A 26,337-nucleotide genomic window follows, 5' to 3' on the forward strand; every position below is an offset into this window, starting at 1 on the left:
AGCACAGAATACCCAAATGAAGGTGGTTCTAAGATGCAAGTTCATAGCACAAGTGTCTACATTAAAACAAAAACAAAAGCCAGAAGAGACCTTTATATTAACAACTTAGTGCACACCTGAAAGACCTAAACAAAATGAAGAAATAACACTCAAAAGGAGTAGATGGCAAAGAATAGTCAAATTCTGGGCTGAAATCAATATAAAACAGCTAGAAAAACAATTTACAATCAATGAAATGGAGTTGGTTTTTTGAGAAAGTCGGTGAAATTTATAAACCTTTAGCCAAATTAACTAAAAGATGGAGAGAAAAGATCCAAATTAATAAAATTAGAGACAAAAGAATATCAAAACAGACAATGAGGAACTATAGAAAGTAAGGACATACTTTAAAAATCTATATGCCACCACACTGGGAAACCTAAAATAAATAGATAATTTCTTTGATATATACCACCTACCAAAGTTAAATCAAGATCAGGTATGCTATTTAAACAGACTCATAACCCCAGTAAAATAGAAACAGTAATTATAAGTCCTCACCCAAGCCCCAAAAAAAGCCCAGGTCCAGATGGATTCAGTGCAGAATTCTACCAGAATGTCGAGGAAGAAATAACATCAACACTCTTCAAAAGAGAAAGAGAAGGATCATTGCCTTTTTCTTTCCTTTTTTAATAAGGCCATAATTATCCTGATACTTAACCACTCAAAGACCTAACCCAAAAAAAAAAAAAGATTATTAAGATTATTTCAGACCAGTCAAACCAATTTCCTTGATGATTATAGATCAAAAAGGGGGAGCTCATGGACCCCAATCTGATAGGTGGGAAACCAGCATAGGACCAACCCAGACCACCTGAAGGTGGGTGTTAGTTAGGAGGACTGGACAGTCTATGGACCTCTGGTAGTGGATCAGTATTTATCCCTAGTGTATGAATGGACTTTGGGAGCCCATTCCACATAGAAGGATACTGTCTCAGCCTAGACACATGGGGGAGAGCCTGGGCCCTGCTCCAAATGATATGGCAGACTTTGAAGATCCCCCCATGGAAGGCCTCACCCTCCCTGGGGAGCTGAAAGGAGATGAGATGGAAGGTGGGGGGGGGGCAGGGGAGGAAAGGAGGGAGAGAGAACTGGGATTGACATGTAAAACAAGCTTGTTTCAAATTTAAATGAAAAAAAAGGGAAGAAATGAAAAGACAAAAGAAAAGTTTTCTCAATAAAATTCTTGCAAACAAAATCCAAGAACACATCAAAAAGATCATCCACCACAACCAAGTAGGTTTCAACCCAATGACACAGGAACATTTCAACATCTGTATATCAACAAATGTAATCCATCATATAAACAGACTAAAGACAAAAACCACATGATCATTTCATAGGTGTAGAAAAGACCTTTGAAAGAAATCCAAAACCCTTCATGATAAAAGTCCTGGGAGACTAGGGATACAAGGGCCATACCTCAACATAATAAAGGTGATTTATAGCAAGCCCATAGCCAACATCAACTTAATACAGAGAGTCTCAAAGCTTTTCCCCTAAAATCAGAGACAAGACAGTGTCCACTCTCTCAACACCTATTCAACATAGTACTTGAAGTCTTAAAACATTAAGACATCTGAAAGAGATCAAGAGGATACAAATAAGAAAAGAAGAAGTTGGGTATCTTTATTTTCAGATATGATTGTATATAAAAGTGACCCTAAAAATTCCACCAGAAAACTTCTACAGTGAATGAACATTTTCAGCGAAGTAGCAGAATACAAAATTAGCACGCAAAAACTAAGAGCTTTCTTATTTACAAAACTCAAGTGGGCTGAAAAAGAAATCAGGGAAATAACCTTTCACAATGACTTAAAAAAATACATCCTGGGACAACTCTAACCAAGCAAATGAAAGACTTGTATAATAAAAATTTTAAGACATTCAAGAAAGCCGGGCGTTGGTGGTGTGCACCTTTAATCCCAGCACTCGGGGCAGAGGCAGGCAGATCTCTGTGAGTTTGAGACCAACCTGGTCTACAAGATCTAGTTCCAGGACAGTCTCCAAAGCTACACAGAGAAACCCTGTCTCGAAAACAAACAAACAAATAAAAAAAAAAAACCACATTGAAGAAGGTATCAGAAGATGGGAAGATCTCCCATGCTCACGGGATTAGTATGGTGGAAATGGTTATCCTACCAAAAGAGTCTACAGATTCAGTGCAATCCCCATCAAAATTCCAACACTATTCATCACTATTCATCTTGCGAAAACAATGTTCATCTTCATAAGGAAAAACAAGAAACCCAGGATAGGTAAAATAATCCTGAGTGATAAAAGAATTGCGGGAAGTGTTACCATCCCCAGTCTCAAGTTTTACTCCAAAGCTATAGTAATAAAAACAGTATGGTATTGGCCAGAAAAACCAGACAAGTTGATCAGTAAAGAACCAGAAGGGAGGGAAGAATCCCCCAAGGAGGTGAAAATAGAATATATAGAGAGAAACGGGGGGGGGGGGTGGAACAAAATTAAATGGAGTTGGGGAGGGTGGAGGAAATACAGGGAGGGACAGGTAACATCAAGGCCATTTGAGGGCAGTCGTATGGAAACCTACTACATTAGAAGCTTCTTCTTTTTTAAAATTTAGGTGTACATGTCTGCATGTGTATGTGCACATCTGGGCAGATGTTGGAGGAGGCCAGAAGAGGGTGTTAGATCCCCTAGTCATGGGGTTACAGGTGGTTGTGAGCCACCTGATGTGGGAACTGGGAATTGAACTCAGGTCCTCTATGAGAGCAGCAAGTGCTCTTAACCTCTGAGCCATTTCTCCAGCCCCCAGTAGAAGCTTCTTAAAATAGTATTCATTGCACTGGAAGGCACTTTGCACCCTGCCAGAGAAGAAAGGAAAACGCTGACCTAGCTGCAAACCCTTCTGTCTACAGTGGTGACCTGCCTGCACCATACATGGGTGCAATGGTGACATAGATGCTCTTGGAGTCACCAACCACCCACTCCATGAGATGGAACCCATGCTTGACACTGTGTAGGTGGCCAAGAACCTGAGACTGGATAGGCCATGGATGTAGACGAAAACCAAATACTATTGTTCTCCCAAAGCAATACAATGTATCCTAAGAACATTCTGCTGTACCCACACATCAGTGTCTCACTCAGCTATCATCAGAGAGGTATTCTCCTGCAGTAGATGGAACCTAATACAGAGACCCATATCTGCACAATGTGCAGATAATGAGAAACCTTTGAATACTCAGTCCTAATTGGAATGTCTCCAAGAAATTCCTTTCCTGGGGCTCAGGAACTCTGAGGAAAGGGAGGCACAAAGATTCTAAGAGCCAGAGGAGAGGGATGATACCAAAGAAAGTGTCTTCCAGGCATAACAGGATTGATGAAATACAAATTCACAGTCTGTGACAGTATGCATAGAGTTTTCATAGATCCAACCAGATGGGGTCCCAGCACTGAGATGTGGAAGTAGGCATGGCCAGCACAAGACAAACTCAAAGGTATCTCTGGAGATTTATTTATTTATTTATTTGTTTATTTATTTTTGGGTCTGTTATTACTTTGTTTGGGCTTTTTTAAAAAAATCTTAATGGTTTTTGCTTATATATTAATTAAGGTTTCCTTAATTTTTATGGGTTTTGTTTGTGTTTCTTATGCTCTTTCTTTCTTTTTGTTAGTCTGTTCATTTTGTTTTATCCTTGTTTGTCTTTATTTTCCTGTTTGTCTTCTTAAGAGTAAAAAGGGGTAGAGTTTGAAAGGTGGGGAGTACCTGGGAGATGAGGAAGAGGAGCCATTATCAGAGTATATTATATGAAAGTAAACTTATTATTTTGATTAAAAAATAAACTAACAGTCGGGTGGTGGTGCTCAGAAGGCAGAGGCAGTCAGATTTCCGTGAGTTTAAGGTCAGCCTAGTCTACAAAGAGAGTTCCAGGACAGTCTCCAAAGCTATAGAGAAACCCTATCTCAAAAAACCAATGGGAAAAAGAAAAAAGAAATTACTACAGACTTTTCTACAGGAAAATCTTCAGAGGCATTTCCTCAGTTATAAAATTAGCCTGCACCCTTTCATGGCATTCCCTGCCAGTTTTACAGGGATGTTCCAAAAGGGAAATACTTCATATGTCATTATCTTTTTAGTTTTTTGTTTTGTTTTGAAATCATCTGGCCTGACATCTGTCTTTGCTATGTAGACCAAGGTAGAAGGTAGCCTCAAACTTACATGTTCCTCCTTGTCTTAGTCAGGGTTTCTATTACTGTGATGAAACACCCTGACCAGAAAGCAAGTTGGGAAGGAAAGAGTTAAATGGCTTACACTTCCATATTGCTATTCAACATGGGGCAGGAATCAAACTGGGCAGGATCTCAAGCAGAGGAAATGGAGGGGTGCTGCTTACTGGCTTGCTCCCCATGGCTTGCTCAGCCTTCTTTCTTATAGAACCCAGGACCGCCTACTCAGGGATAGCACCATCAGTAATGGGCTGTGTCCTCTCCCATCAAGCACTAATTTATAAAACATGCCTTAGAGCTGTGTCTTATGGAGGAATCTTCTCAATTGTGTCCCTCTCTTTTCAGATGGCCCTAGCTTCTGCCTCTGGAATGCTGGCGTTACAGATGTGAATTAACTTTCCCCAAGCTTTTTTTTTTCTAAACTTTTCTTTAAAATTTTGTTCTTACATTTATCTGTGTGTACTGTGTCATGAGTGTGCAGATGCCCACATGTGATTATGCTGTGGTAGCCAACTCAAGTCATCGGGCCTGGCAGCCAACACCTTTACTAGCTGAGCCATCTTGCCAGCCTTCTAAATTTCTTACATGCCATACTTAAAATGGCTTTAGAAAGCGTGGGGATATAGTTCAGTGATAGAGGACTTGCCTAGGAAGTGTAAAACATCAGAAAGAGGTGTTTTATGTAGTTTTTAATAAAAACAAAACATCAAAGGCATGCGTATTAAAATACACAGAACTGGCGAGATGGCACACTGGCTAAAGGTGCTTGCCACCAAGACTGGTAACTTGAGCTCCATCCAAGGAATCCACATGTTAAAACTGCATCCCAACACGTTGGCCTTTGATCTACACAACACATTTTAAGTAACCATAATTTAAAAAAAAAAATAAAACACACATGGGGTTGGTTCTTGTTCGTTTCTTTTTAGGACGGTGGCAGTAAAAGAAAAACATACTTCTCTTGGCCTATGTATCCATAAAAATGTCAATAATCCAGGAGGGAGGCACTCTGGGATTCTTTTCCCTGCATTCCAGGAGAGGACACCGAGGTTCAGGAAGGCAAAGTGCTTGCGTCTCGGTCGTGTATTCGGGAAGAGCTAACATCAATGTGTCCCACGCCCCCTCGTGAGGTTGTCCCGGGGCCACTCCCGCACGGTAAATCCCAGCTTTTGATCCGGTGGCACTTCCGCTCGCTCCTCCCTCCGCTCCCAGTCACGAGTTGTCTTTAGGGCTCCGCCCCTTCGCCAGCTGATTGGGTACTTCCCATTCGCCGATTGGCTATTCCTTTTGCGGCTCGCCAATCCAACCGGATGTAGAAACAGGGCTTCCGCTTCCACCTTCTCCCTCCTCTCGCTCGTCCTCCGGTAGCAGCCGCTAGCAGTGTCCGCTGCCGGACGCGGTGTCGGCGGGTCGGTCGGTTGGCGTCGGCTTCGGTGTCACTGCGGTTGAGTTGGGCCGTCATGGCTGAGCTGGATCCATTCGGCGCTCCCGCCGGTGCGCCCGGTGGCCCCGCGCTGGGGAACGGGGTGGCGGGCGCCGGCGAGGAAGACCCGGCCGCGGCCTTCTTGGCGCAGCAGGAGAGTGAGATTGCGGGCATCGAGAACGACGAGGCCTTCGCCATCCTGGACGGCGGCGCCCCGGGGCCGCAGCCGCACGGCGAGCCACCGGGGGGTCCGGGTGAGAGGGTGACGGCGTTCGGGCGGGACGACTTGCGGGTACACTCGGGCCAGGGCGGGTCGGTGCGGTTCCCCGGGACTCGGCTTTCCGGCTGAAGCTGGAGATTACAGAGGAACGCAAAGAGGAAGCGAGACCCCGCTTGGGTCATGCACACACCTCCGCTGCTGCAAGGCTGCCGGCATTGGCGTGCCTGAGTGCAGGGGGGCCGGGACGGAGGGAGCGTAGAAGCAGTGACTGTTAGGATGCGGGCCCGTTCAGTCCAACTTTTCACTAAGCACTTGGTGCGCTGGGAACCTGGACTCGGAAGCCACCGCATTGGCGCAGTTTGGCCAGACTTACAGACATGTCTGAGTCCACCCAGAAAGAAGTGCTTATTGGAGAAAAGTAAGACACACATGCAAACAAAAATGGCAACACAGTTCAGAAGTTAAGGTATATAAAATGTTGGGTTGTGGGGAGAAAGGAAAACAAGGAACTCAGAAAAAACGGGCTAGCCGTGGAAAAAGAAACTGGCCTAGACGGATAGGTGTCACATTGTTGAGTGTATGGAGGCTAGGACTCCTGGCGCTTTTCTTTGAACAGCTCTGGAAGGAAGTGTAGATTCAGCAAAAGCCTGGGTTAGTCCGGACCTGTCAAAGAGGGGGAAAAAAAGATGAATGTAAAGTGCAATGTGGGTCTTTCCACAGCAAAACTCGAGCAAAAGAAAAGGCGCCCAGATAGAATGGCAATTTGGCTTTTGAATGCCATAATTGTGTGATGCTTAGGACTGTGGTGTGGGAGCAAAGATTGAGGGAAAAAGAGCCATTCAATAGCATAAGGAAGTAGGAAATTAGCTAGGGAAAAAAAATGACAGTGGCTTTTCATTTAAAAAAAAAAAAAAAAAATGGCTTGGCCTTAGGACCATGCACTGCGGTATTTGGGAGGCTGGTACCAGAGGTTCACCACCAGCCTCTGTGACATAGAGTAAACCCTCAATCAACAAAAAAAAAAAAAAAAAAAAAAAAAAAAAAAGCAACATAAAATGAAAATGTCATTCCCTGGGCAAGTAGGAATATCTGCTACACTCTTTGACTATGAAGCCAGGTAACAAATGCCAGCAAACACCACTGAGACAGGTGAGCGCTGCGGACCTAGGCTTTGGTACACCAGGTGGCACTCTTTGTAATTGAGGCACAGGAATCTCACTCAAATTACCATCCTAAGCAAGCAGGATATTTTGGGACAGAGGTGCCCCTAGTTTGGATCCTTTATTTTGTTTTTGTTTTCCCCTTAAAAACAGAACAGGACACTGCTATCTCCTGGACAAGCCAGCCCCAGTAGGAACATGTACTGGGCCCAGGTCTGCTATTTACAGCTAGCTGGTTAGAGCTGAAGCTGATTTTAAGTGGCAGGGGCTGTTTTCTCTGGGTGGGCTTTTGCTTTTGCTTGAGAACATTTACAATTTGCTTTTCGGCCCGCTCACTTCCTTCCCTCATTTAATAGAAAACAATTGTAGAGAGAGGCGTGACTTGATTAAGATAAAAGGCCGAGCCTCAAGTTTATCCTACTGCATTCTGTTGCAGATGTTTTAGCAGGGTGTGCCTGGGTGGAAGAAAAGCTCAGCTCGGTGGGTGTTTTGGGCAGGCAAGAACTGGGAGAAGTCAGACCTCTATCTAGTTAGAAGATTATAGTGATTCTACAGACAGTGTTGTATTCAGTGTCATCACAGTTGGATAACTTGACAGTGTCTGGCCTAGAGTAAGTGTTTAACAAGTAAATGGGCAAAAAGAGCCCTGCCTGTACAGAACACACAGCTTTTGGGGGTAGGCAGTTTGGGAAAATAAGGGGGGGGGTGACTAGAGCTGCACAACTGGGCAAAGGGAAGGAAAGTGGGGATTGCTGACTTAGTTCCTGGGAAAGACATTTTTATGAAGTAAGCATTTAATGACTTAATGCCAGATCCTGACAGTGTGTTGAGGTTGGTGATAGTGCAATCTCAGCACTTGCTTTGGGATTAGAGAAGTTAAATACTCAGTCGTGGTTGGGGTTTGGGGCTATCCTCTGCTGCTTGAGTGTGAACTTGGGTAATGTTTGTGATTACCATTACTACCCAGCCTGCTTTCTTCTCTACCAAAGGCCATGATATAAACTGCGTGGTATTTTAGGGTTATATTGTAAAGCGCTCACTGGTGTGTAGTGAGTGAACACTGAAGTCTAGCTACCATTCCTGGGAGTAGGAAGGCGTTACATAGACTTGAGTAGGCCGGAGCTCTGGAGACCTAAACTTCCTCCCTCTGGGGAAAATTCTCACAGGAGATGAGCACAGGTTAAACAGAAGGCTGGGCCAAGATGTAAGCTTAGAAGGAGGTGGCTGGGTGAAGGCACAGATGGTTAGGAAGGAGGCCGAACAAGTCCAAGTACTGAAAAGTCTTGGGGTGGGGTGGGGGGTGGCCTTCAGGAGAGGGATACAGAAGGGATAAGGAAGTACAGAGAGTGGTCACAAGGTACTGCGTTTCTCACAAGTTCTTTCTTGGAGATGAATTAATAGGATGTTTCCTGGAGGGAGATTAATTTTATTGGTAGAAGTGGAAAAGAGAATTATTTAATGATATTTAAATACAGTGTACATTTACTGCATGCCAAATACTCCTTATGCTTCTGGATCCATGGAGTAACTGCCAGCTAATCAGAAGCATCAACATATTATAGATGAGAACTGATGAGTGAACAAGTTAAGCAGTGTCCTAAGGTAGCAAGCTACTCAGTGGCTCGACTAGGATTCAACCTTGCTTCATGCTGATATATGTAAGTTAAAGGTGTTTTGCTCGATGGAAGCCTCACTCTGGCCCTTGATTCTTCTTTTTTTTTTTTTTTTTTTTTTTTTGAGGGGGGGAGTGGTTGTTTTGAGACAGGGTCTCCCTGTAGCCTGGGCTGACATGGAACTTGCTATGTAAATCAGGCTGGCTGGACTCAGTCTCCCAAGCCCTGCAATTAAAGTTATGTGTTGTTGTGTCTAGCTTGGCCCTTATTTGTTTGTGGACTGCTTAAGGTGCCTGAGAACGCTTTCTTCGGGATCGTTGGAGTTAGCAGAGCTGTCCAAAATCAAGGGCCTTAGATAAAATTTTTGTTGTTTCTATAGCAATAGATTGTCCTTTGACTTCTGCCATTTGATTGATGAAAGAATGCTAGAATAGAACTGGAGAGATGGCTCAGTGGTTAAGATCACTGACAGATCTTCCAAAGGCTTTGGACTCAGTTCCTAGCATCCATAGTGGCTGTAACTCCAGTTCCTGTGGGTCTGATTCTCTCTTCTGGCCTTCGTGGGCATTGCACACTTGGTCCACAGACATACATATAGGCAAAACACCCATAGCATAAATAAGTCTTCAAAAAAGAATCTCAGAAGAATAAATAATAAAGAGCTCAAAGCATGTGCCAGAGGGTCTGGGTAAATCCTCAGACCTAAAGGACAGGACACAAGCATTTCATGAGGCATGGAGTGTGCATTCCTCTGGTTTTATATATGGAATAATAGCCCTAGCCTGGAGTGTATTAACTGGCTACTGTGTTAGCTGTAATATATAACCATACTGTAGGACTGGCCAGGCTAGCCATGGGAGGCTCTCAGGTTTAAAACTGTCTCATTCTTCTACCTTACACAAAAATAATTCCAGGTGACTTAGAGAGACATTTTAAAACTACTAAAAGAGGGCTACAGAGATGGCTCAGAGGGTACAAGTCCTCTGCTGTCAAACCTGATGGCCTGAATAAATAAAGTATAATAGTTTTTAAGTACTAGAAGAAAAATACTTTTGTGGGATAGCCTGCAGCATAAAAGCCCATACAGAAGTCACAAAGGAAGACTTGGAAACATTTAGCTACAAACTAAGCTGTAGTTCTGAGTATCAAAGGACAAGTGGGGTGTTGGGATGTGACTGAGTTGCTAGAGTGCTTGTCTGTGGAAGTCCCCTGGGTTCTGTTCCCACTCCGTGTAGATGGAGTGTGGTGTGTGTGTCTGTGTTCCCAGCACCTGGGAGGCATAGTATTAGTTTAACATAATGTGTGAGGCTAGCCTGAGCTACATTGAAAACCTTTGTTGGTTGTTTTTTAAAAACTTAAAAACAAACAAACAAAATAGGGAGCTTGGGAGATGGCTCCGCTGGTAAAGTGCTTCTTGCACAAGCTTGAGAACCGAGTTCAAATCAGATCCCAAGTGCTCCTGTAAATCTGGCTGCTATGGTACATGCCTGTAATCCAGCCATTGTCTGCAGAAGAAAAGGTGGAGAGCCATTGGGGAAGGTACCCAGCAAGAACCTGTGACCTCCGCAGGCATGCACACCTACACTGGTACATAGGAGCCTGGGGAGGAAGGTGAACAAAAAGAGGAATACTTACAATGTAATAGAAAAGTTAGAGTCCAGAAGACAGTAAAATAGGCAAGTCTCAGTTCAGTAAAGAAAAACTAAAGTGTCAAATACATTATCACTTCACAGGGAATAAGGACCTTCCCAATAATACATACCCTGTGTTTCAGCAATTCTGCAACAAGGAATTTAGGTGGGGGGTAGTTGGCTGTACCAGCCAAATACTTTTATTCACTGTTTAGTAAACTTCATTAAATGGTTAGGATGTATACTACCTACCTTTTAGTTTCTTGCTATATGGCTTAAGTTCACTTGGAAATTGCCTCATAACCCTTGGTCCTCCTACCTCAGCCTCTGAGTGTTGGCAGTACAGGCATATATCACCATGCAAAGTTCAACACACATGAGAGAGGGGGAGGGGGAGGGGAGAGGGAATGTGTGGGTTAGAGGAAAGCTTGAAGGAATCCTCTTGTCTCCTACTATTTGGGTCACAGGGATTGGACTCTGTGTCAGGCAATGTTTTTAAAAATTTATGTGTGTAAGTGTTTTGCCTGAGTATGTTTCTGGACCACTAGGATGCCTGGTACCCATGGAGGCCAGAAGGAGGGTGTTGGAGCCCTTGGAACTGGAGTCACACATGGTTGTACACTGCCAAGTGGATGCTGAGAATCAAACCTGGTTCCTCCAGCTGAGCAGCTAGTGCTTTTTACCATGGAACCATATCCCCCCCCCCCCCCCCCCCCGTCAAACTGTTTTGCCCATGGATCGCAGGGCTTCACTAGGCATGCATGCTAGGCAGGCTGTCTGCCACTGAGCTATACTGTATCCCTGGCATCACTCTTAAAGGCTATTTAGTAGCTCATAGTCTCTACAGCACACTGTACTGTATTCTGCTATATAGTCCTTAATCAAACTTTGCCCTGATTGACAGGTTGAAACCTTATGTCTTGCAGATGCTGTTGATGGAGTGATGAATGGTGAATACTACCAGGTACAGAGTTACTTTAACTATATTAAATGATAGTAAACTGGAATCCTAACAGTGATTTATATTGATTGACCTAAAAAGAGACCCCAGTTCTCATACATATCTATCAAAGTTGCCCTGGCTAGCCTGTAACTTGCTATGTAGACCAGACTGGCCTTGACCAGGCTGCATCTGCTCCTGAGTGTTGGGATTAAAAGTCTGAGCCACCACACATGGCTTTCATTTTGTTTTTTCTAGGACAGAGTCATATTGTGAAGTGCAGGCTGGCCTTGAACTCGTGGCATTTCCTCCTGGCTCAGTTTTCCAAGTGTTTGGATTCTAGGCATAAGCCACTATGTGCATAAGCCACTATGTCCAACTGAGAGCACTGTCCTGTCTTACAGTTTAGAGTTTTGTTGTCTTTTTTTTTTCCTTCAAGAACTGATCAAGATGATGATGGCCAGTTTAAACACTGTGAGCCATGTACCGTGTCACACATTATAAAAGTCACTAGTCCTTTATTGTTTTTATTTTTGTTTGTTTGAGACAAAATATGTAGCCCTGGCTGTCCCAGAATTCACTAGGGTAGACTAGGTTAGGTAAACGTCCCAAACTTTGCCCACCTCTGCCTCCTGAGTGCTGGGATTTGCCACCAAGCCTGGCAATCACTAGAACTTTAATCCTCCTTTTGTCCTAGAGTCTAAGAAGGTTAAGCTGGTAACAATCCTCAGTTGGCCAATAGTGTAATTCTCAAATCAGTTAGCAGCTGGGAGGTTTTGTCAGCTTGTTCTTAGCGCTCAATCTTACCCACTATAGAGAAGTATTTGTGTGCCCCGTGACTCACAGTTACCGCCTTTTTATCCCCTCCCTGATTTGACTATAGTCGGTATACATTTTCTTTTGGGCTCTTTCTTAGAATTTACTGTTTTGGTTAGATGGTATTAACTTGACTTTCTTGCATGATAAAATAGCATTTGGAGTCTTCAGCTCCTGGCTTGGCTTTGCTGTGCGCTTAGCTTACTGTGGAGATAACACGTAATCTCTTTGTCAAGTGAAAAGACAAACCGATAAGTTTCCTAATAGTCCCTTACCCATGCAGCCTCAACTTTCCTATCACCCACTTGTGTTCCACTTGTTAACAGATCCAACTCCCCCATGAGAGTGCAAGGATTGGTGGTAGTAACATTGTAAGGCTCTGTTGTTGCTTTAACAGTCCATTACCGTCTTATGCTGTGCTCTGTGGCTTGAGGTTCTAATTTTTATGAAAAGCATTTCAGGAAAGCTGAAATGGGGCACTGATAGACTGTGTTTCTGTTTTGTGTTAAGGAGAGTAATGGTCCAACAGACAGTTATGCAGCTATTTCAGAAGTGGATCGATTGCAGTCAGAGCCTGAAAGTATCCGTAAGTGGAGAGAAGAGCAAACGGAGCGCTTGGAAGCCCTTGGTAAGGAATCGCCTTTTGTCCTTAGGTATCTGTTTCAGTGGAGTAATTGACCTGGGCTCTACTACCTTTTTTCCTGTTAAGTTTAGATTAGCTATAATGTCCTTGTCTGGTCTTTGGGAAGTTGTATTTTCCAGCCTAAAACTCACAAGGTCACAAGGCCACTGACATGGATATGCTTTATCATAGACTATTACAAGAAGAGCACAGTAGTAGGGAGACAGCTCCCCTAGGAAGGAAGAGCCCCCAATTTGAAGTGAAAGGCTAAGTTAGGATTTCATCTTACTGACTGTGGGCACTTGGTTCAGATCTTTCATTGTGTTAGCATCTGAAAGGTAGTGTTACTGACCTCAAGCTGAGTGCTAGTTACAGGCTTTATGGAAACTTGAGGTACCATCCTGTGAGTGACAGTCACAATTCATTCATCATTTGAAAGATGAATCAATGTTAGGAAATGTGTTAGTAACTTCCTGTTGCTGTGGTGACACGCTATAAAATCTGTGTAGAGGGGGAAGGTTTAATTTGGCTCACAGTTTCAGAAATGAGCCACTGGCTCTATTACTTTAGGTCTGGCAAGATGGAAACATCATGACAGGATGGACAGAGGAAATCTGTTCACCTCATGGCAGCTAGGAAACTGCCTGGGAAGCCAAAGACAACATAGACCTTTACAGGCACTCTTTGTAACCACCACCAGGCCTCACCTTTCACTCTTACCACCACCTCCCAGCGGTCCATTCAGTTGTGAATCAGTGATGGATTGGTCCATCAGTTGAGTTAGATCTCTTGTCCAGTCACTTCCTAACTGATAGCCCCATGAGCACCCCTCACACTTTTTTTAAGTTTCATAATTGAATTTGTGTATGAATGTTTTGGCTACATGTATGTTTGTACCACCTGTGTGTCTGGTGCTCAACATGTACACCAGGGTTGCCTAGAACTCACAGAGATCTTGCCTGCCTCTACCTACTGAGTGTTGAGATTAAAGGCTGCACCATTGTGGTTATATTGTGTATCTCTGTGTGTATGTGTGTACTTAACTTATTTTTTAGATTTGTTGTATTTTATGTTCATAAGTGTTATGCTTAGATGTGTGTACATGTACCATGTGTGTGCCTGGTGCCTTCACAGGAAAGAAGAGGGTGTGGGGTTCCTTGGAACTGAGATGGGTGGTTGTGAGCCAGCACATGGGTGTTATGAACCTCACATGGATGTGCTGAAGGAGCAAGTGCCTTTAACTGTTGAGACATTTCTCTATAGTCCTGTGTGTATGCTTTATAGAGATATTTGCACATACTTTTGTTTTGGCTGATATGCTCTATCATACAGACATAACTTCCTATCCAACGTTTTTATTCTATAACTCTAGAAATACTGCATTCTTCATATACCCACACCAGTAATAGGTTTCTTTCTCCCAGAACACGGACCTAGTGAAAACATGACTCCTTATTTTTCAGTTGGGGTAACTGACACCTGGAAATAGGAAAGAACTTGACCCAAATAACCTAAGCAGTTAATGCCAGATCGTTTATCCCTAGCAGTTTTCAAGCTTTCATATCGAAGAATGACCCTGCATAGCAGTACTTAGATACCTGCTATCAGTACTGTTGACCAATTTGTGCTGTGTCTATGGCAATACATGATATAGTAGCCATTCAATAAAGTGGTGTGTGTGGGGGGGGCGTACTCCTTACAGATCCTTATTTACCGCAATAGGGGGGGGTAATATACCATATAGTAGCCACTGACCACATGTTGGGTATTCAGGTGTTTATGACTGGAATTCAAAAGCTCAGTCTTAACACTTTGTTCAATTTTAGTAAGCTTATACTCCAGTAGCAATGTGTGTCTGTGTCTGGACGCTACTGTATGGGAAAGTGCAGTTTTAGGGAGATCCAGACAGGTTGCCGGGTGCCTGTGTCTTTATTGAAGAAGAGTTTTATTGAAGAAGAGTTTGTCTTTACAGTCAGAAGTCTCCTTTTTAAAAAAAAAAAAAAAAAAAAAAATTGCCAAGTTTGTGTGTTGAACCGTTTGAAGAGGTTTTTTTTTTTTGTTTGTTTGTTTGTTTGTTTTTAAACTCAGGTCTTCTGCCACCTTCACTACAGAGCCTCACAGTGTAGCCCTGCTTGGCCTGACATCTGTTGTCTAAGCCGAACTGGCTTTATACTTACGATCCCCCCCCCTCGGGTCGAGGTTGCAGATGTGCACTGCCACTCCCAGCTCAGCTCAAGGTAGCTTCTTGAGGGGAGTCAAGTATTTGGCCTTGTATTCCAGCCAGTTTGTTACAGATGAGGGGTTTCTACGTTTTATCCTTTTCTCTCTCTCTGCAAGAACTGAGAAGGCACAGATGTCAAAATAGAGGACCAGTGACGGCCAGTGAGCTGGTGGCCATGTTCTCTAATCATCTTGCTGTAAGGAGCAGGGAGGGTGGCCGGGGAAGAAGGTGTCTATCAGTGTGCCTTGCTCTGTGAGGAGACCCTTCCTTTCTCCTCTACCTCATATTTTTACATCTCTGGCCCATCAGGTTAAACCCTGAGGGTTCTGAGTTACTTCTAGCGGTAGTCCTAATCTGTAAAGGCCGGAAAACAACTGTCCTAATAGATGGGTCACAGTTTTTACTTAGGCAAATCCTTAGAAAAATGTCTGTCTATTCTAACCCCGACATCTAGTAATATAGACTGGCTGTGTGATATGTATCTCTAATCCTAGCACTTGAGAGACAGACAAGTGTGAGGCCCGTTGTATAGCAAGTTACTGTCCATTTTGGGTTACCAAATGAGATCCTAGAAAGAGAAAGGTCTTTTTGTTTGTTTGTTTGTCTTACCCCCTAAAGACTGATGCTGTCTATTATATATCTCTTGTATCTCTGGCTGTCCTGGAATTTGCTGTGTAGATTAAGCTAGTCTCAAACTTCAGAGATCTGCCTGCCTCTCTTCCCCCAAGTGCTGGGATTAAAGATGTGTAACACCATGCCAGCCCTAACAAAAGCAATTTTAATGATCATTAGAATACATGGAAAGGATATATATACTCCAATCTAGAGGCACTTAAATTTAAAAAAAAAAAAGTTCCTTATTTGTTGGGGAATCTGCATAAGACTGAACTAGACTCCCTTAATGTAGGTGACAGTGGTGTGACTGGGACAATGAGTGTTAGGTCCAAGACCTAACACTAATGCACAGATTTAGTGATATATGGAGAGATACCTTGCTCAGCGGAGACACGGGTGTGGGGAGTGGAGAGGTGCCTTGGTCCTGCCCCAACAAGATGATGAGACAGACTTAGTAGACTTATTAAGGGAGGCCTTACCCTCTCAGAGGAGAGGCGCGGGAGGAAAGAGAAGGGAGGGGAACTGAGATTGAAATGTAAAAATTTATTTTTTCCCGTGTGTGTGTGTGTGTGTGTGTGTGTGTGTGTGTGTGTGTGTGTGTGTGTGTTTGCTATGATGTGCATGTGGAAGCCACAGGATAGCTTCATGGAGTTGGTTCTTCTACTGTGGGGATCCAGAGACCGAACTTGGGCCATCAGGCTTGCATATAGGTGCTTTTACCCACTGAACCATCTTGCCAGCCCAAAAGGGCTTTTTGGGAAGTAATTCCACTTTGCATCTAGGTTTGGTAGTGGTTTTCTAGTTCTTTGAAGCTCACATGGCTTCATCAACTTCTAGCATCTGGTAGCAGTATAGTTTATTCTCTGTTCTGTATGTGCCATGCACAGGATCATCAGAAGTTTTCTGGCTATATATTAGGGTCCTTGATGGAAACTTCAACTAAATGAGCCTCCTACAAGTGCTAGGCATCTTCTAATGAGTCACACAACAAAATGAAGAACTTACAATAATGTGAAGTTTGGTGGTGACTCCTTAGATATAGCCCTGTGCTGATTATTAGTGCATTTCTTGCAAAGGTCATAAAATGCCCATGAATGCTTTCTGTTTCTTGCTTTCTACTCTCCTTCTCCAGGATACTAATCACACTTGGGTTCTTGCTCTGCATTTTTAGAACTCTGGATTACTGGTGGCCTTGATGGTCACATCATGTGATTATTTCCAGGCTTGCATCATAAGGAAGGCAAGTGTGAGCTTGAGAGCCGACAAGGTCTTTGCTCCTCCCTTACCTGTGCCAAGTCCACTCACTTCTGAGGTGGTTTGTTCTTTTGCCCTCATTGCTGAAACTGTGCTAGATTGATCTTGGAAGTTCTGTACAGACTGATTCATGCAGAGCGCCTGCTGGTGGAGGTGTCCTTGAGAACATGTGACCAAGCACACCACACCTTGTGACAGATGATCGTCAACTAAACACTTTAGAAAACCATATTTAATCTTAAGAAACTTCACATTGGAACTGGAAAGATGGTTAAGAGTACTTGTTGCTCTGGTAGAGCACCCACATGGCGGCTCGCAACTGCCTGTAACTCCATTTCTCAGACTGTTGTGCCTTCTGACCTAGGTACCTGCATTCTTGCATGCACACACAATGCACACATGAACAAAAAATAAAAAATGTTTCATGTTTGAGAATCTAGAGTGGATAGCCTGCATGTGTGAATTTTCACTCTTGGATCTTGAAGCTTCTGGGTAATTGTTAAACAGTGATCCCGTGCCCTTGGCCCTGCAGTTCCCTCTCTTCCTGCTTTCTTTCACAGCTGCCTGTGTTACAAGCTAACTGCAGTCTGAGCTGGAGTAGATACTTTGTGGTTCTGTGTCCTGCCATTCTTGTATTCCCAAGTCACTTCTACCTCTGCTAATTTTTCTCTTAGTGTCCTGCCTCACACAAATGTTTCCACCATATTTATAGTTAGAGTAAATTAGTGTTTTATAAAAACATGAATGAGTACTGTACAGTTTGTGGGAAGAGTAGAAGATACTGTTCAGTTGGGACAGTGCTCATCTAGCATGCACAGCCTCCTGAGGCCAGTCCCCAGCACAGCACTAGATGGGGCGTAGTTATACATGTCCGTAGTCTACTAGCATTTGGGCAGTAGAATCAGGAGAACCACAAGTTCAAGGATGTCTAGGTTCAGGGTCGTCCTGAACTATGTGAGATACTGGCTCAAAAAAGAAAGTTGTATGCATGCCTGCACACCACATATGTGTGATATACTTGCAGAGGCCAGAAGAGAGTGTCAGATCCCCTGGAGCTAGACTTAACGTGTGGTTGTGAGTCATGTGTGATATGGGCCGTGGTTCTCTGGAGGAGCAGAGCAGCCCTCCCTCCAGCTGCTTCCCATCATTTTCCCAATACATGTGTACACATACATCCCATACCAAAATGTTACATGTTGAATTGAACTTAAATTTTGCTTTCCCTCAGTTGTATTCTTTCCTCTCCTTTAAAAGATGCCAATTCTCGGAAGCAAGAAGCAGAGTGGAAAGAAAAGGCAATAAAGGAGCTGGAAGAATGGTATGCGAGACAGGATGAGCAGCTACAGAAAACAAAAGCAAACAACAGGTCAGTCCACTGTGGTTCTCTGTGATTAAATCAGATCCATTTTCCAGCACACAGTCTAGGTTCTTGGCTGTGTTTGCCTTCGTATAAAGGCCTTGGCCAGTTTGGAAGAAACTGCTAGAAACAGAGGCTGCAAGTCTCCTGGGTCTTAAGAGCATAATTCAGCCTGGATTGAGTTAGGCTATTAAACTGGGTTTGGTTTCATCGACTGTAATGGTGTGATTCAGGAAAGCCAGCACTGGAGGACCCTGGGATGAAAGGTCAGTTGCAGAGTCTCATTACTTGAAGACAATTACAGACTAACTTATGCCACATTCCCTAAATGTAGCCCTGCCCTCCTAAGGGTCCTTAGCATGGGCATGCTCTGTAATTAGGTAGCTCAGGATGTTCCAACGTGGACTACAGAATTAAGGGTTCTCTGGCTACTACCTATGCTTAAGGAGTCTTGAATAGGTTTCCTAAAAATGCTGTTTTCAGAATACATTTTTCACTTACTGAAAGTTAATAATGTAGGGAGAAAACATTCATTTTCCCTGTCATTACCATGCATTAACTGTGGTATGCACTCACTTCTGAGGAGCCCTTCCTTGGAATAGCTTAGAGAGACACTTGTAGTATAGCTCCCTGCAGGCAAGACATATTAGCTTGCTTTCTGCTGGATTCAGAGCCACCTTTTACTGAGTAGGAGGCATGCCACAAAAATTAAATCCAAGGCAGAGTAGGGTAGGGCCTTAGGTTGGTCTCTGTGGGCTGGTCTGGTATTGCTTTTTGGGCAGCTCTTAGAAATCTGTCAGAAAATGTAGCTAACCCCCTCACCAGCCAGCTGACACATTGTGAGGTCTCTGACAGAATACATGGGTTCTTTCATATGGCAGTCCTATAAAATTCCCTTTGCTCTTCTTTGGCATGGTCCTTTGGTGCCAGGCCCAGACCTCTTAACCTGGTCATTTCTCTGAGGGATACACTCTAGAACAGTGCCTTCAAGTTCCATTTGAAGTTTTGTATCAGTTAGGGTAGAAACTACTGTATGGACAGGGTTGGTTACCAGGGGACAGGTGCCCCAAGATTCTGCTGGGCTGGCATGAGGCGCTGAGGAGTGCCAGGCTTGTGCGCTTTTCCTCCTGAGATGATTGCCCTCCAGGTCCAAGTCTAGCTCTGTAGTAAAGAAGGATGCTGTGGTGATATTCCCCAGCAAAAGCTGCCTGGGCACTTGATCTACTCTGAAGTAATTGGGCCAAATGCACTAACTCTTCCTGTACCAGGTCCTCAAAGCTTCACAACTTGACAAATAGATTTCAAATTTAATAGTGAATATATTGGGAACAGGCTTCCTATTGTAGAAGGTTTTGTCTACTCCCTATCTAAAGGAGTACCCCATGTCTGCTGTAGGACTTAACCCTAGAGACTGAGGTACTGATCATGCAGCCAGACCATAGTTTAGTACTTTATTTTTCTTGCAATTGTAGAATATTGAGTTTCCTGATCCCCTCACATCCAGAGAGAAAAGATTCTCATGGAGTTGTTAACATAATGCTGTTACAATCCAGCTTCAGTGCCTGTAAAACCTGCTCACAGGCTTGAGTCTGCATAAAGCTGGAGGTATGCTAGCCAGCCATCCTCGCAATCCTAGGATAGAAGATAAGTTTTCACTCTTTATTCCAGGCTTTTTATTATTTCTTTGAGACGCTCTCTTTATGTAGTCCCAGCTGTTCTGTAGCTCACGGTGTGAGCTCTATCTGGTGGCTGACCTCCAGCTCACAGAGGTCCCCCTGCTTCTGCTTCAGAGCACAGGATTAAAGTTAAAGGCATGTGTGCCGCCGCCACTGCAGCCAACTCCACCACCACAGGCTTCCAGTGATTTCTTCAGAGGGTCAGAGGATGGTGGTTAAGAGGCATTGCAGATCATTAGAAGGGCTAGGAATGAAGAAAGCTCTTGCCCACCATATGCAAAGCCCCCTGTCCCGCCCACAGCCCCACAGTGAAGTCGGAGAGATGGAGGACATCAAGCCATTTGTGGTCCCACACTCTTGAAAGCCGAGATGGAAATGAATGTTTGAGGCTAGCCTTGTATGCACAGACCTTGTCTCAAAAAAAAAAAAAAAAAAAAAAAAAAAAATGCCTCACCAAGACATTGGGAGCCAGTCCAGGCTGTGTCCTGCAGAGGGGTGTGGGAGAGCCAGCAGACAGGAGGGGCCTTTGTTCCCATGTGGATGGCACTGCATCTCTCTTTATCCCAAGTCAGTCAGTAGTAGCCTGTGAGAAAGAGCCCCCTTTTCAGAGAGTCACAAGAGTGTTGGTCTCCTGCAGTGTCCATGGAGGACAGCCCTAGAACAGCTCCCTCCCCGAGCAAGAACATTCCCTGTGGTACAGGGCTCTTGTGGGACCCTCAGTTCCACCGCAGCCTGAAAACATTTGAGGAATCTAATTATTTTTAGTACTGGTAGACTTCTTTTTCCCGTGTCTACCCTGGAGCCATTTATAGAACCAAGTTCAGAATTGTTATTTTAGGCCTATGGAGCTTGTCCCTGGTCAGGCATCCCTCTTTCCCTTTCCTAGGCTTCCCTGAGCTCTCTGACAGTTGCTGATTCCAGCTCTGTGTTTGCTGGGTATAGTTTTCTGTTTGTCTTTTAGAGACCCTGCTTGTCATCAACAAGCTTTTTAGTTTTGGGGCTAGTTGCAAATGCAAAGAGACAGAGCCTGATGTAGAAGCCATGCATTGATGGGGAGGGGGGCATTAAACCTCTGTTCTCCTCCAGTTGAAGGGAAGCAGAGTTGAAATGGATCAGGCTAAGCCCTGCTGTAAACTAAAAGGATTGGAGTGTACACGCTGCCCGCTCTTCTGAACCTCCCACTTACTCACAGCAGCTGTTTTCCTCACTGAGTCACAGCCAGGCTGCTCTTTTTTACTTTCTTTAAATTTGCACTTCTGTGTAGAGAAGTAAGAAAGAGTCAAGGGTGTGTGTGCATTGTGAAAATGAACTGAAACTCCACTGAAGGTGTAGTTCAGTCAGTAGCGATTGCAGAGAATCTGAGGCCCTGAGCTTGATCCACGGCACAGCATAAAGTGATGCCATGGAGAACACTCCTAATCCCAGCATTTCTAGGACTGGGGATGTGGAGGCAGGAGGATCGCAATTCCAAGGCTATCTTCATCTACTTACCAAGTTTAAGGCAAACCTGAGTTACATGAGGCCCTGTATGTATCAAAATGAAATAAACTGAAATGTAAGTTACTGGAGTTTGCCTTCAGATAAATGTGTGCTTAAGTTAATTGATTGAGAATGATGGTCCTTGAAAAATGACCTAGCCAGTCACTGTCGCCTTACTCTTGGCTAGCCAGGGCTACAAAAGAGACCCTGTCTCAAAACCAGAAATTTCCAGTTTTTCATCCTAAAACAACCTGGCAAAGGACAGGCTGAGATTTAGGTTGTTTGTGATGTAGCTTCTTGACACCTGGTATCCCTGGTTAGTCCAAGTCCTGTCTTTTGATCCACTCCCACCTCAGTGTCTTTAAGATTGGTGAGGTTCGGGATTTTAAGCTACGCATTGTCAAAGCCAGCCAAGACATAGGTATTTAGAAATTGTCCCAGCTTCCTGGGCAGAAGAGAAACCCAGGGCCAGCGTCCACACTAGCTTCCGTTTCCCTAGACCACTTCCCCTCCAGCCGCTTTTATCTCTAAGGCTGACAGTTTGCAACAACCACAGGCTATTTCGCCCACCAAGCCAGTGTGGGGAAGCAGTGATTGGGGCCAAGATTTGGGATTGAATTTTTGGAATTGTGCCCATCTGTTGCTTGGCAGTATTCATACCCAATGGTGTTTACTGAGGCTGGCGGAAAAGTGGCTTGCCATCTTGAGCTTGTAAATGACTTTAATTTATAGTAAGTAGAATATATGCACTAAAGCCACACTGATACTGCTATAGCTGACCAGGACTTTGTCTCTGAGCCCCAGTCATCCTACCCTTGGAGTAGGTTGAGAACACTGCGGCGTAGGTGGTGATGGTTGGAGTGTGTGGAATGGCATGTAACCCATAATAAGGTTGTTGCTGGTCTTGTGGAGAGCCCATGAAGACCAGCTTCCAAGACGCTGCTGCACTGGAGTGTCAACTAACTGCTGGACCCCTGGGTTAGAATGAAGCCTTGGGAGCAGCTCCCCAGGCGCTATCACACCTCTATTGTGGATTTTAGATGTTCTGCTTCTCAATGTTTTCTCTTTTTTCCTGCTGCTTGCCTGCCTTTTGGACTTGTTGCTGTCTAGGGTGGCAGACGAAGCTTTCTACAAACAACCCTTCGCTGACGTGATTGGTTATGTGTATGTTGCAAAACTAATTCCTTCTTTTGTTTTGGTTCTTTTCGTTTAGAGTTAATGCTCCTTTTTGTCACAAGTTGCTTTGCTTTTTAAAATATTTCTCATTGGCTCTGTGGGGCTGCTTGAGAGTTGATAAGCTAGATATGACCATTGCTAACCTTGCAGAATTATCACTCCCCGCACTCCCTGGTGACCATTTGCATACTTGAGATCCTGCAGAGAAGCAAGCTTTCAAAACATGGTCCTTCATGCTCTGTCTGGAAAGGGCCTGGGGCTTGGATGGGTCTGACCTCTTGTTATTGCTGCCACTGGTACTGCTCCCAGACCCTGTGGCCTGCCTAAGGTGGAAATGAGGGTCTCCCACATGGAGCAGGTGATGACCCAAGTAAGTTCAGTGGACAGCAGCACCATATATTACCAGTCAGAGCTAGGGAGTTTGGGGTGGGGAGGGAATGCTCTTGATCCTTGAAGGATGTGAGGTGAATGTTACTCAGGCAAAGTAGGTGTCTGTCACTGTTTTCCTCTGGTCTTAGATATCAGAAATTGCCAGTTTAGTGGCCAGCTTTTGGTGCCCTATCTCCCATCCTAGCACAGATGTCCCCACTATGAGGTCAAGATGGTCAGACGTGTCCAATAAGAATGTATTCATTTCCCCACACACATACACAAAACTGTCTTTCCTGGAAAAGCTTTTTTGTTGTTGTTTTTAATAAGGATCCTTGCTAATGAAAACTATATTGCTGAGGACTTGAAAATAGTCCTCACTGATCTCCCTTTTACAATGGAATTAGGGGAAACAGCAACCACTTGTGGAAGGTGGGTGGTAGGCGGAGAGTCTCATGGGGACCATGATCCTGAGGTGACTACATTAGAAGACAAAAGTGGATGAGTTTGCAGTGAGACTTGTGGAATGCTGGACTTACAGGTGGTGTTTTAACTTACACGTCCTCTGGAGTAGAAATGGGTTTGCTGGACAGCAGGATGGCCCAGCAAAGCCAGCTGCACGTCCCCAGGCACAGGTAGAGCTGCAAGGGCATGTCTAGCTTACTGACCATCTGCATTGAGCTCATTCTCATTTTCTATATCTGACCTAAAGTTTCTCCTTGTTTCTTTTCTTCTCTTCACCTTTAAGCACAAACATAAACCATCCTTGCTACAGCCTAGAACAGTTAAGTAAACCTTTCTCACTGCCCCTAACTGTGTGTGCCATGAAGTCGCAGTGTTGTAGTGGCTCTGGGCTTCAGCAGTGTTTGCCACGGCCATCCCTGTGATAGTGCCACCCTTGTTCCCACAGACCGGTCATCTCCATCGCTTTTGCTTTGCCCGTGATGCTTGTTGGAATAGATGAAATACATTGTGTCTACCACTGTCCTTTTGAGCTTTTTCTCCTGCCAGTTAGTTCCCCACTGGGGGTGGGCTGATCTTGACCTGAAAGAATGTTGGAGTGGCATCCTGCCAAAAAGCAGCTCATGTTGGCTCTCCTGCCAGGGTATATTTATTCCCTGAGTGGCACCAGGCACCTGGCTGGAGAGAAAATGGCAGACTTTTGGCTGAACTGGTGAATGTCTTAACAACCCCTTTCAGAATGGCTTTAGTCTCTAGTGCCTGCTAGCATGGGAGCTTGGTCTTGAATGCCTTTTGCTCTGCCCTGTTTCTCTCCAGCCTTAGGAGTAAGTTTCAGGCTCTTAAGCAATGACCCAAGGGCTTTTTAAAATCTCATTTCCCTTGAATCTCAGTATAGCCAAGCACAAACTACTCTGCAAGGCCTTGATCAGCCTGCTGCTTTGCTCTGTGCATAGCTGGCCAAGGACTTGCTTTTTCATGCTCTACTGAGCAAAGATAGCCGTAGGGATGGGCTGAGCCCTGAACCAAACACCTGTATTCCACCATTTCATACAGCAGCCTGGGTACTTGTACCGAGGAGAGCTGGCCTCGTGTCTGCCCCTGCCTCTGACCTGAGCCAGGGACTGATACTCTCTGAAAAACCAGAACACCCTAGAGTCAAAAGAAACAGTCACTTGGTAGCAAGGCAGCCACCAGATTGCTCAAAGGGTTTTTGTTTTTTACATTAAACCAACATACTTTGTTATTACTTCCAGGGCAGCAGAAGAAGCCTTTGTAAACGACATCGATGAGTCATCCCCAGGCACTGAGTGGGAGCGGGTGGCCCGCCTGTGTGACTTTAACCCTAAGTCCAGCAAACAGGCCAAAGATGTCTCTCGCATGCGCTCAGTCCTCATCTCCCTGAAGCAGGCCCCCCTGGTGCATTGAAGAGCCACCCTGTGGAAACACTACGTCTGCAATATCTTAATCCTACTCAGTGAAGCTGTTCACGTAATTGGATTAATTATGTTGAGTTCTTTTGGACCAAACCTTTTGTCTTTAGAGTTGATCATTGTTTGTGATTGCATGTTTCCTTCAACTGTGTTCTCCCTGGCATTCAGAGAAGAGAGGGGAGGAGGAAGGGAGGGATGCTCCCAACAGTAGCCTCAACCTGTGCTTTTGTGCATTATTCTGAGAATAAATTTCTGTTTCAAACAATATACATGAAGCATCTTTATTGATGGAAAAATGGTGCTGCAGCTTGGGGGCAGGCTTAAAGGGGTGAGCGATTCTCAATTACTTCTGGGCTGAGGGCACAGCCACTGCGTAGCCACCCCTCCTTAACTTCTGGAGAGTGAACCTGGGGTCATGCTACCACAGCCCCATCAACAGCCCTCTTTGACCTCTTGAGACGGGGTCCAACTTAACCAATTTAAAGGTCCCTCCATAATGCCTTACTCTTCCCCCCTGAACTCCCATGATCCTAGATGAAAAATTAGAGGACAGAAGTGATGGCGTGTGAGTTCCAAGGCTAGGTCGTAAAGAGCAACACAGTTTATGGTTGACGTGTTCAAATTCTCTACCTGGTAACCCTGAGCCACCATACAGCCAGGAAACCCAAGTTCTGGAGACTACCTAGGAGACCCATAAGGAGGAGCAGTGCTGACCCACAGACATCAATGATGGGGTTACTGTTGCTTGGAATCCTTTACCTCTTTCTTTGGTTACACAGCATTTACAATTCTTATTTAACCACATGTAGCTTCATAAGAGGAGAAAACGGGAGGGACTAGGCTGGCCTTTAATCCCAGGACTGGGGGGGGGGGGAATAATTGGTCCAGCGTGTCCGTGAGTGTTCAACATTTAGTATTGAGCTTCCTTCTTAGGCTACCTTTTCTTTGTCAAATACTAAGTGCAAGCTTAATAATGCTTTCTATTAATAGCTTCCCCCCTTGGTTAAAGCAGCGGTACTTGATACCATAAATTATTACCTAATGCTAAAAGGAAAGCAAGGCAACAAATACAAATCTCCTCTGGGAAGAGTAATGTTTTCAGCTGAGTTAAAGAAAAATAGCATATTATAATGGTGTTAAGACTTGGACAAGGAAATATGTTTTTTCTTTTAATAAGGTTTAGAATTGAGACAAAATATTTTAAGATGTAATTAAACCATATATAATAATTTATGTCAGGAAATTTGACTAAAACTAAAATTGGCTTTCAGTTAGCCTAGAACTTGGTAGCAGTGGCGCTGTTTGGTGTGCAGTATTATGGATTTAGCCAGGCTCTGCCCCAGATGATGATGATGATGTAAGGCAGCAGGTCACCTGTGGGTCACATTACCCTTTCATGGGGGTTGCATATCAGATATCCTGCATATCAGATATTTACATTATAATTCATAATTAGTTATGAAGTAGCAAGGAATTAATTTTATGATTAGGGGTCACCTGTGTCAGGGTGGCAGCATTAGGAAGGTTGAAGAACCATTGACTTGAGGACTGGAAAAGTCCTCAGGGTCAACCATCTAACCCTTTCACATAAGTAGCCCAAGAAAGACAGCAAAGCTGGAGGGACTGAGTTATCTCAA

General features: G+C 44.3%; 1 protein-coding gene across 4 annotated transcripts; it reads left to right on the forward strand.

Annotated features, from left to right (window-relative positions):
• Positions 1 to 5,556: 5,556 nt before the first annotated feature.
• On the forward strand, positions 5,557 to 24,967 carry Clta (clathrin light chain A). 4 transcript variants are annotated; one of them, XM_051187686.1, is made up of 7 exons: positions 5,557 to 5,913; positions 11,210 to 11,247; positions 12,550 to 12,667; positions 18,006 to 18,117; positions 22,374 to 22,427; positions 23,557 to 23,592; positions 24,524 to 24,967. In XM_051187686.1, the coding sequence occupies exons 1-7, from the start codon at positions 5,697 to 5,699 to the stop codon at positions 24,693 to 24,695; spliced, it is 747 nt and encodes a 248-aa protein (XP_051043643.1). In that variant the 5' UTR covers positions 5,557 to 5,696; the 3' UTR covers positions 24,696 to 24,967. The 4 variants fall into 4 exon arrangements, with proteins under 4 accessions (XP_051043643.1, XP_051043644.1, XP_051043645.1 ...); XM_051187687.1 differs by lacking the exon at positions 23,557 to 23,592; XM_051187688.1 differs by lacking the exon at positions 22,374 to 22,427.
• Positions 24,968 to 26,337: the final 1,370 nt, after the last annotated feature.

This window comes from Phodopus roborovskii, unplaced genomic scaffold, assembly GCF_943737965.1.
Source record: "Phodopus roborovskii unplaced genomic scaffold, PHOROB, whole genome shotgun sequence".
Lineage (NCBI taxonomy): Eukaryota > Metazoa > Chordata > Mammalia > Rodentia > Cricetidae > Phodopus > Phodopus roborovskii.